This window comes from Lissotriton vulgaris, chromosome 11 (genome assembly GCF_964263255.1).
Source record: "Lissotriton vulgaris chromosome 11, aLisVul1.2, whole genome shotgun sequence".
Classification (NCBI taxonomy): domain Eukaryota; kingdom Metazoa; phylum Chordata; class Amphibia; order Caudata; family Salamandridae; genus Lissotriton; species Lissotriton vulgaris.
Window position 1 is genome coordinate 366,091,687 of NC_141699.1, and position 12,018 is coordinate 366,103,704.

At 42.9% G+C, this 12,018-nt stretch overlaps 1 protein-coding gene across 1 annotated transcript in view; it reads left to right on the forward strand.

Moving 5' to 3' along the window:
* The window catches only part of LOC147679786 (myoferlin-like), a 3,853,508-nt gene that overhangs the window by 698,791 nt on the left and 3,142,699 nt on the right, over positions 1 to 12,018 (forward strand). The window contains exons 8-9 of the mRNA XM_086943347.1: positions 10,010 to 10,115; positions 11,248 to 11,325. Coding sequence (XP_086799473.1) covers positions 10,010 to 10,115; positions 11,248 to 11,325 — 184 coding nt within the window. The remainder of the gene's footprint in view (positions 1 to 10,009; positions 10,116 to 11,247; positions 11,326 to 12,018) is intronic.

Sequence of the window (12,018 nt, forward strand, 5' to 3'; positions counted from 1 at the left end):
CAGTTGCTATTGGATGAACCCCCCCCACCTGCCTGTTAGAGACCTAAGGGGGAGAGCACCAGCTCTAATTTGAAAGAAGAGCTTCCTATCCCTGGGCGAGGTTATAGTATCCCAATAGAGTTCTAGACTGGAATACAATTTAGCTTCTAAAAAGCCTCCAGCCATAGGACCAGACTTGGTGTCTCTCCAATTCCGGGTAGCCACATATTCCCAATAAATTTCCTTTAGAGCTTTTTTGCTTGGGAATGGGGCACCTGTCGGATCATCCCAGAGCAGTTGGAGATCAAGTTCTCCCAGCATAGTCCTAAGGACATTTAGCCAGCCTATTTTATGGAACACATCCGCTTTAATTATAGCTTGAAATCCCTCGGCATAATGGTGAAGCTCGGGAGTGGTCCAGAGCCTCCTCCAATATAGGATTGGACGGAGCCTCGCTAGATCTACTACAGCCTTTCTACCCAGATCGTACCTAAGTGGGAGTAAAGGAGTACTTTTGAGGAGACCAGTGATTGCCCTGAGAAACTTATTTTCTGATGTTTGTAATAGCTCAAGCTTCTCAAAACCCCACAACTCGGCACGTATAGTGCAGAGCCGAGGGCCTTGGCCTCGTAGACCTGCAGTGCTGGCTTAATCGGTTTAGTCCTAGATTTTCTGTGCTCTGAGCCATGAGCACCAGCCAATTGTCTATGCCTTAGGACTGCAATATCTATATGCTGGGACCATCTAAGATCATCTGTTACATGAATACCTAGATACATAAAAGCTTTGACTATCTCTAGAGGGCGATCATTCATACTCGGCTTAGATCTAAAACTTCGATGGGGGTTGAAGGCCATTAGCTTAGTTTTCGCCACATTGACTTCTAAGCCATGCTCCCCAAAAAAATTATCAAAGATAAGTAATGCTCGCTGTAGGCCGCTCGGAGTCTTAGATAAAATCAGGGTATCATTTGCAAACATTAAAATCGGTATCTTAATACCAGCCAAAGAGGGAGCGTCCACGTTAGCAGATAGCATGCGAGCCACCACTCCGTTAATAAACAGGGAAAAGAGTGTGGGGCCATTGAACATCCTTGCCGGACTCCCCGCTCCACCGGGAAGTCTGTGGTGATGACTCCTTGCCCCCCCCCCCCCACTGAATCTTGGCAAAATTCGCTTCATGCAGCTGCATTATCATTGTCAGTAGTTCTTCTGGTAGACCCAGGTTCCTCAGTACCGACCACAGCTTTGTCCTTGGTACCAGGTCGAAGGCAGCCTGCAAATCGACAAAGGCCGCGTACAGGCTGCCCTTGCCCAGCAACACAGTTCGCCACTGCAGTAAGGTAAATCGGAATACCTGGTCCATCGTACTGGTGGACTTCCGGAACTGAGACAGGGCGTTGTTCTCCTCCACCCAGATGAAAAGCTTATTGACAACCATCCTCCCCACCACCTTTTGGATGGTGTCAATTAAGCTTATGGGTCTATAATTCCCGGGTTTGGATCGATCACCCTTCTTGAATACAGGTATTATAATTGCACATTGCCAGGATGTCGGTACGGGAGCACCCTGTGCCACTGCATTAACAAGAAGAAAAATATATTTACACCACAGCTCTTTATCATTAATAAGGAGATCCGTCAGGACCCCATCTAAGCCTGGGGCTCTGCCGCTAGTCACTGAGCTAAGGGCCATCATTACTTCATTATTACTAAAGGAGTTATCTTTAAAGTAAACCGGCCTAAACCCAGCCATCTCCCTACCAAGTTGCGTTTCAGCATACTGGGGCTTAAAATAGTTGACCCAGTCCTCCTCCGATACGTTATTATCAGGAGGATCGGAAACACCACCCCTGCCCCATTTTACAATGTTCCGAAAGAGCCTGGAGTCTTTTTTCCCACTAGCATTCTTTAGCTCATTGCAATGGAGTTCCTCCCACATTTTCTTGGCTGTGAATATGCTATCCTTATAGGCCTTTCTAGCATTACGAATAGCTGTCAATTCCCTCCTCTTGATTGCGGAGCCTAAAGCCAAGCGGGCGTTCCTACACTGGGAATTATACCACTTTGCTGGCTTGATAGTTACCCTACTAGTCCTCTTTATTAGTTTCAGAAAATGGTTCCTGATTTTAGAAAACCAATTATCATGGATTTCTGTTACTGTATTTGGACATGATATGGTTGGATTGACCTGCTCCATGGCCGTTATCGCTTTAACCGCCTCAGCCTTAATGTTATCCATAGACCGTTGGTTGGACAAAACATAAGGCCATTTTAATCTACGCATATCATTTGTAGGGACACCCGAGGGGGCACTACCCCTCCCTGAAGTCAAGGTTTCATTGGTGGGTGTCCACCATTTGTGCTCAACGCACAACAGGTCATGATCGCTTTCGATCCTCCATTTAACTTCCATATCGCAGACTAATTTCCAGATTTTCAAGCTACACAAGACATAATCTATTCTACTCCTGTATCGCCCGTTGTCAAAGGTGCATGCCCCGCCTTGTCACTCTTGGTCCTCCCGTTTAGTGCCCTTAAGCTCCTTTCGAGGCAAATAGCATTTAAACAGACAATGTCTTCCGACCATCGAGTGACAGGATTCAGTTCTAATTTGGGGACCCCCTTTGCCTATCCTCTTCTAAAGTCGTCACAAATGGCCAAAGGTTCAAAAGTGCGGTCACTGGCTATGATAATGTTACTGTCCGACTAATGGGTTTCAAGGAGGTAGGCCAAAGCCGCTAAAACTTCTGACCTCCCACCCTTGTTGCCCCTGGCATAGACATTATAAATGTCAAGCCGTTCCAGAGAACCCAAATCCACTTTAATGTATTGGATATCTTTACTTCCAACTTCGACCACCTTGTTAGTTAGCGACATGCTTTGCCGGACCCAGATAGTCAAGCCGCCCATAGGGCGGCCCTTAGGACCTTTCGTTGCTGGAACCGAATAATTCAGATACCCCAGGGCAAAGGAGGGTTCACACAGCCACGTCTCCTGGAAAATGCACACGTCGAAAGTATTAACAAAGTTTAACCAATCCTGCGATTCCTGTTTAAGCCCATGCCAGTTATGTTCCATGAAACTAGCTTTCCCACACCATCCCCCTCACCATAAGAGAGTCCTGGGGGGATGCCTACTGGGGGAGTAGAAAAGGCAGTAACATTGCCGATGACTGCAACAGGATCAGTGTTTTCATTTATCATATCAACCCGACATAAAGGATAAACAGGAAGAGGATTAGAGTCTTCCTGCGAGTGACAGCTGGCTCGGTTATTACACAGTCAGTCGCAGTCATTGAGGCCTGAGAGGATGTTAAATCTATTTGTGACCTCAGCATCTGTGATATATCCTGGGTCTCCTCTGTGCCAAGCTCTATTTGTTTTCATGGGTATTATATTCCACCCTCCTGTTCCCAATGGAAAGCGAAAGTTATTTGCAGGCGACTTATTCATGGGATTTTAGTGATTACATTTACCCTGGTTGCCTAGTCTGTAGAAAAACCCCAGAAGCAGTACTTCTATCCCCTGTCCATTTGTACTTCGCTCTGACTCCCTAAGGATCCTAGCTACTGGTTTCGGGCTGTTAAAATTTATGACTATACAATCTCCCTCTTGATTTTTCCTGGAGCTTCCCAACCATGCAACTCGGCGGGTCATAATTATATTGTAACCTATCATATGCCCGCCTTCAATATTTTGTGAAAACCAGTGATGAACCTTATTCTTTAATTGAAAATAGTCCTCTCTTTCCCCTTGACGGAGAGGAGGGACTTTGGCCAAAACCACCACTAAAGGAGTGCTTTGGGGGGTAGATCTAGGGTAGATCGGTTGCCTATACATTGGGCCAACTTATTAGAATAGATAGGGCCCATGATAGGGCCCATGGCTGGTTTAGATGGCTGAGCACCGACTTCCTGATGAGACTGCAGACCCCCTGTGAGGCACTGGCCTGCCTCAATGCCCAGATCTCTACCCCTCGGGTCAGTTACTCTGTTGTCACTGTTTATCGCAGGCCCTTTTACTATTTGGGAAACAATTTTGCAAGGGGATATTAATTGGGAATCACTGTTAACTTTCCGTTCGCCTACTTGTGTAGAGTCAGCTCCCGCCTTCTTATTAGCAGATAAAGAGTGTAACATTTTAAAATTGTTGATAATAACTTGTTCCAACTTGCCTAAACTAGCAGTGATTATTTTCAATCTCTATATTAGGGGGAGTATCAGGGATCTAATTGTGTGTTCTAACTGCCCCAACAAAGCCACATATCCTTGTACAGCAGCTATTGGCTTAAACATTGGGTGAGGTTGTACCGAAGTAACAGGCTGAATATGATTCGGAGTGCCCTGGGATTTGGCCCCTTTATACACTAGCTTTGGGTTTTTTGCTCTTTTACCTTTCTGTCCACCTCCCCCTCGCTTTCATTTGCCTCTAGGTAAATTGCATTAAGATGGAGAATCAACTATATGGCAAACAGGAATAATCGGGGGAGGAGTTACACAGGGGACAGTTAACACCTGAATAGCGCTACCTGTCTGTGAGTTTTGAGAGCTATTCCCCAAGGAAATATTACTGAGCGAATCTAACTCTATGCTAGTCTGTGGCAGTCCCAAGTCACCTAAACGTTGGCTTATACGGTTCTCTGGAGTAGTGCAGTGCTGAATTAATCCCAAAGACGACGTTTTGGAAAAAATTTCGGTCAACAATCTTTTTTCAGCGTCAACTATTGCTTGGTCCAGGGCAGCTGTGACCCGAGTAATATAATTGTCTAGAGTTCCCATTAGACTTCCACTGGTCGATTTAAGTCCAGTCTTACCCCCTTTATCCGACAGAGCGGCCATGTTAGTAGAACAAGACTCCGGTGGTTGGATCGACGTATAGCCAAATTATGTACACGAAACAAATTAGCCCGTCATAGTTGTCAAAATGATTAGTACACCTGAGAGTGGAACAGTATGTTGAGCAGAGTCTTAGGGGGGTGGCCAGCCCGCGCGCGCGCGTCCCGCGTGCGCGTATACAAGTGATTCCTAAATAGTGAGTGCTGAGGGGGCGGAGCGGGAAGAGGACCCAGGTGTGGCCGGTGTCTGAGGCGCTGGGCAACCTGGTCCTCACAGTCCCGCGGCAGTGGAGGAAAGAGCCCCAAGTCGGCGTTTGTCCAGGTGAGATTAACAGGCAGCTACTTGCAGGAAATAGCCCGGAAAGAGTGCACCAAAGTCTGTAGCCTCGAGCGGCTCCCGCGAAACGGGGGCCGCGAGGCGCTAAGTAGTGGTGGGGGGAGGAGCGGGAAGAGGACCCAGGTGCGGCCGGTGTCTGAGGCGCTGAGCAACCTGGTCCTCGCAGTCCTGCAGCAGTGGAGGAAAGAGCCCCAAGTCGGTGTTCTTCCAGGTGAGATTAACAGGCAGCTACTTGCAGGAAACAGCCTGGAAAGATTGCACCAAAGTCTGTAGCCTCGAGCGGCCCCGCGAAGCGGGGGCCGCGAGTCGCTAAGTAGTGGTGGGGGGAGGAGCGGGAAGAGGACCCAGGTGCGGCCGGTGTCTAAGGCGCTGAGCAACCTGGTCCTCGCAGTCCCGCTGCAGTGGAGGAAAGAGCCCCAAGTCGGCGTTTGTCCAGGTGAGATTAACAGGCAGCTACTTGCAGGAAACAGCCCGGAAAGATTGCACCAAAGTCTGTAGCCTCGAGCGGCACCCCTATCTAATAATTCTGTTTGAGTTGTCCTGCATGTTTTTTATATTCTGCTATGTTAGAGCAGTTTCTTCTCGCTCTAAGAAACTCCCCGAATGGAATGGAGTCTTTTTGACAGTTGGGATGGTAGCTCTCATGCTGTAGGATGGTGTTTTTAGCTGTGGGTTTCCTATAAAATCTTACTTCCAAGGCTCCTTGATTGGCTATGATGACAATATCCAAAAATTCGACCCTATGTTTTTTATGGTTTGCTGTGAACTTTAGATTGATATTGCTCAAGTTGAGCCAGGAAATAAAATCAATTAAAGTTAATTAATTTCCTTGCCAAACAAAGAAAATGTCATCTATGAAGCGACGCCACAGTCTGACATTCTCAAAGAACGGCGCTGCCTCATTGAAGACATGTTTCTGTTCCCACTTTCCCATGAAAATGTTTGCCACGCTGGGAGCACACAAAGCTCCCATGCTGGTCCCCTTTATCTGTTGGTAGAGAGCCTGCTTGAATTCAAAATAGTTATTACATAATACTAGCTCGAGGCCCTCTAAGATGAATCTGTCTGGCCCATCCCCTGTTCTACTAAGTAGTGTGGCAACTACCTCTACAGCTCTTTTTTGAGGTATGTTTGTGTACAGTGCCTCGATGTCTAGTGTGACCAGGATCTCTTGGTCTTGATTGAAAGGTTTATTCTCTATCTTAGAAATGAAGTTTCCTGTGTCTTTAATACATGACGGATATGTGATGTTAAAGGGCACTGGAAAGAGACCACATATTTAGAAAGGGGTTCGGTGTTAGAATTGATATCAGAAATAATTGAAGGCAGTGGCGGATCCTGAATGTTTTTGTGTGTTTTGGGCATCCCATACATGGCTGGTGTCACTGGATTGGTTTTACCCCCATTGTTCAGGCACTTATCCATTGTGATCAGACTGGGTATCCCGGTGCAAATTGCAAATATGATAAGAAACATATATCAAGGTGCCCAAGCCCGGGTTATAGATAACAGTGACTCAATAGGGGTAGTGGAAATAAATCTTGGAACTAGACAAGGTTGTCCGATGTTGCCTCTACTCTTTACTTTTTCCATCAAACCCTTGGCTATAGGAATCCGTGGAACCCCCCCGATTAGAGCCCCAATTGAAGGGATGGCCAAGTTGAAACTTTTCGCGGACTATATAATTATGTACTTATGTCTGGACAAGCAGAATTTGGAAGAAGTTCTTCTAGAATTAGAACATTTGAACAAATAGGAGGCTACAAAATAAACCAAAATAAAATGGAGATTTTATTACTTAATGCGGACTGTAACTTCTTACCCACTAATTAAAAAATTCAGGCATTGAAAGAAGAACCGTTTAGATATCTGGGTATCTATGTTTCTAATCAACTAGAACAATTATTTAGTCTGAATTATCTAGCCATGCGGAATAAAATTAAAACCCTACTGGATAAGTGGACCCTTTTACCTTTGACTTTTTTTTGAAAGAAGGATTCGTGAGTCCGGCACACGAATTTCAATCTTCTTAAAAACATCCAAACTACCTAAAAAGTCCTGTTATAAGACAATTCATGATTATTCTAATAGACTGCAATCTTTTTTTAAACAAGCAGACTCTTTAGGATTTATTTTTCTGAAGTTAGAGGAATGCAAGGTTTTTGGTCCACAAATTCACTCCAGTAGGCTTAAGAGATGGAAGGATAGTGGCTTTGAGGACCTGGGCAATTTCTTAATTGCTAAGACAGTGATCTCTTGGGATGAGGTTCTAAGTAGATTTGGTAATCGAAATAAGACAGGGTTTCTGGAATACTTGCAGATCGAAATGTTATTTAAAAATACAATCTACTGTCAAGTGGTGTGTCTATTAACCAGGTTAATGCCCTATATAAAGCTAAATTAAAGGGGGTAGGAAACTGGTACACTTTGTTGATAAAATGTAAGGCACCCCCCCTAGTTGAGGAAGTCTTGGGAAAAATTACTCGGGAAACTAATTGCCCCTTTTCTCACCCGGAATGGCCATCTATAGCCCAGGTAGGAAGTAAGGCCCTGAGAGCAGCCAATTTTAAAAGAATGGCCTTTTTGTCACTGTTTGCTGGCTTACTACATGCCGAAAACGTTAAATAAGCGCGATGCGGAAGGGGACAATAAATGTCTTCGATTCCAGTCTCATGGTGAGGGAGTCTGGCTTCATATATTCCTTACATGCCCGAAGCTTCAAGTTTTTGGGAGCAAGATCTTCTCAGAAATAAGCCAGGCTATTAAAAAGAAGATCGACCCCGAGACAGAAGTGGTTCTTTTCAGTCTCTCTAAAGTAAGGTCAGATTTGACCAAAGCCGAAGAGCTGTGCATTACAATCTGCTCCACCGTAGCACGTTCTTTAATTCTCCAAAACTGGAGATCTGAAGAGGTTCAATCTTATCCTAAATGGATAAACAAAATGCAAAGGATAAGGAGATTTGAAGAAGCCTATGCTAAACGGGTTGGGGTAACAAAAAAGTTTAAGGCGGTTTGGAAGTTTTTTGCCAATTGGGATATATTGACAAAAATCAAGCACTTTAGCACTTTGCACTTTAGGCCCTTATATTTAAGGGGAAGTATGATTGCACTGCAATAATGCAATTTTTTAGCACAGTTAGAAGGTTTTAAACAGCTATTAATGGATTCCTGTTTTTATTGTTTATTTAATGGCACACAATGATAATGAGAAGAAGTGTCTTTTGGAGGATGCAATACTATTAAAACTGATGGTAATTAGGCACAAGTCACTTTAGGTCTTATAGCATTGGGAAGGTGCAATTGTTTCTTGATGGTTTCCAAATACGAGTTACAATTGGCTGGAGGCTCTTATTGTGTTTGGAAAACAACAGTATAAGGTTAGAGTTCCCCAAATGAATGCACTTTAATGTAAATAGCGTCCTTAATTATGTGTATGAAGAGGCAGTCTGTATTAAGAGCACTTTAGTAAATTAGGGGAAATTCCTTGTAGTTTTTAAAGGCTAGACTTTTAGGTAGTTATAAATGAATATATGGTTTTGCTGGACTTATGTGGTAATATTTAAAGCATGTCGATTAATTAGAGTATGTTCATCCATGTTGTATGGGTTTCAGTTGACAAATGTATAGAATGTGTATCAGTGTAAAGTGCAGATTTGTTTTTTATTTCTGACGACCAATCTTATTATAATGTTGTTTGTCCTTTGCTCTACTCTACAAAAATAAAATATAAAAAAATATATATATTTAAGTGCTAATGCTCTGGCGATGGCATTCATGCCGCACTCGGAGGACAGCCCCACCTGCATGCCACCAGTCCTAGAAATGCAGAAAAGTGCCTTCCAAGGTAAGACTCCGTGTGTTGGGTCCCACAGTGTTTTATCAAGGACATATGATAGTTACACTTTTGATGACCCCCCTCAACCATCAATCAAATAAAATAACGATGGGCTCACTTTTCAAACAAGGGTCTGAAAAGATGTTCATTTGCAGGAAAAAAAGGGGTTTCCCACTTGTCACATACACCTACATGTGTGTCACCTCTCACACTTCAGGCTCTTTGTAAACATTTATAGAGGTTATTAGAAGCATTCATACCCACTGGATAATAATTCGGGCTCCCGGTTTTATGTTTTTTTTTGTTGCTATTTCCGTCTGTATCTGTGCTAATTTTATCTGTATTTATTCATATTTATTTTGGGTTTTGTTGAAAAACAAATATGAAATGAGTATATTTACACATTTATTTAACGATAACTATGCAGTCACTCTTGGCTGTCTGCCAGGTTTCAGTGCTGTGAACACCTGCAGAAGATAAATCAATGCACTTATATGAAAATAGTCACATTTCAGTGTCAACCTTGTGCATAGCTACTGCTGTGAAAGCCTCTTTGCTAAAATTCCTTTCTTTTTTAACCCCCTTATCTATCAATCCACATATCTATTGGCCTGGCAGTCATGGCAGACAATATTTAGAATTACTCAAAAAGCAACCCAATTTCCGTTTTTATTCACATTTAAAAATAAATACAGACAAGAAACTGAATGTTTTCTGTCTGCATTTATCTGTAAAAATCAGTAAAAACGGAAAATAGGGAGCCTTATTAATAATTGACTAGAGCTTCTGAACCAGAAGTAAAATAGTTTCCAGAAGGGTAATTGAATGCTGTTTGTACATTGAGGCACACGTTGAGACAGCAAATAGATTATTTTGCAGGCCGATAATATGAAGTAGTATTAAGTAGATGTTCCTTACTATTTCCTATATGACTATATTTGACAGGGTGGCAGGTGTGTGGGGAGAATGAGCTGTGGAGTCTAAAGTACATTTAGGAGTAATTAATTACCTATCTCTCTTCAGGGCGTGGAAATTCAAAGCCAGGAGCAAGAGAAGGATTTAGCCACGAGGTGCCAGGCAAAAGATATTCTCCAGCTGAATACCCCTATCATCTGCTGCCAGTTTGACCGTAAGCTACTCAAACAGCTCATGAGCTATACTGTTTACTTTACTCAGACAGTTTGAGAGTGGAGAGGGAGTCCAAAGGAGAGAACAAGCAGGGGTTCACAAAGGATGTAAGTACTGGTTACCCAGTGTGGAGTCCCACTGAAACGTATGGAGACTGCAAGGCGGTCTTCGTATAAAGAATGACTCTATATACCTTTCCACAATTGCTCACATACCTTGATGAGACAGGTCTCACAGTCTGAGGTCGCTCTCCATTCTAACTTGTCCCAGTCTGTGTTTTTCTCCCTTAATTCCTATTCGGCACCATCCTCTTACGGCCGCTTCCTGTCTGATGTGTCCCAGCCAGCTCCCTGTCTCGATGATTCTCTTGCTGTTCACATTCTGGACTTCCCTTCATGTTTCCACTTGAGGGGCCTAAAGTAGTAATCCCTATTTGCAAATAAAGATATGCAAATTGTTCACCCACGGCATTGTGAACAGGAATAGAATTTGCGATTAAATTTATGTTCAAAGAGGTTGCAACCCAAATCGCTCATACTCCGCAGCGCACAAAATGACATGACTAATGAATATTAATTAGTCAGATTGCTATTTGTGTCTTTCTGGAATTGGCTGTGCATGTAGGGATCCCATCCTTCAAGTGACAACAGACATCCAACCATTACCAAACAAAACATTTATTTTTTACAGAAGTCCTGGTCCCTGAAGTGGACAGGTGCTTTAAAAAGGTTTTCCATTTGGGAAGACATCAGAAGGGAATGCTGTGGTCCCAATGATGTATTGTTAGTTTTCATTTTAGCTGTTTTTAGTTTATGTACATCAGTTTGATCACCAATTTCCAATCTGGGCTCCCATCTTACTGGTGTGATTGCTTTATCCTCTCACTTTATCTTGTCACATCTTAGTTCCCCTACTGTCTAAGCTTTCTTTTTGCTACGCCTGACAGCCATCTCACAGCCAGCTCTCATTCTATGGTGCCTTCATTCTGGTTGTAGACTGGCATACTTTATTTTTTTTATTACTATTCAGGTTAGGACTTCGAATGATCTACCCAAATGTTATAAAAGCAGAATCATTTTTTTTTATAACTGAGTCACTGGTATTTTAAAGACGTTCATCTTCTTACTTTTCAGGGCCCAACTATTTCCAGCTGCGATGCTATATCTTCCAGGGTCGGAATTTAAGGACGTCTGAACGTCGGAGTCTTTTCAGTAAGTGGACAAGAACCTTACAGCTGTAACTCTGGGGTCATGCAAGGGTTGAACTCTGTTAAGATGAAGATTCAAGAACTGACACTTTAATTAGGCAAGATGCTGTGAATTTACATAATGTTCTGATTGTCAGAAAAATGTACCAAGTCTTATCTTTTTGCTGTTCACTATTGACAACTGTGTGTCTTGGGATGAATTTGCTATTTTATTCTTGGTTTAGGACTATTGATGAACATCCTGAAGAAGAATATGTTACTTAATTGCAATCCTGGTAGTGCATCATAGGAATCTTCTTTAAGTAATAAACAATGCTTCATCTTTCCCGGTTCTCAGTTATTCAGCAAATTACACTTCTGTGAAGATTGTCTTCAAAAAGAAGTCAGAATGTGAGGGAAACTGTTAGTACATTCTGTGCTAGGACTTGGAAACTGCTGGCTCCTTAATGGAGTAGTTCATGTTTTTTATCCATACGCGAAGTTTTTGAGAGTTGCTGCAATGTTGCCTTTTTATTGTATAAAAGGGGTTATTGCCAGAAAGTAAATTTCAGACACTTGCCTGTTTGTTCTTTGGAGATTGGGCATACACTTTGGAAAAATGCATTTGTAACTGTAATTTAAAGCATGGATGATGATTTTTGCTTTATCAAAAAAGACATTTCCTTGGATACATGTGGGCAGGTGGAAATATTATACA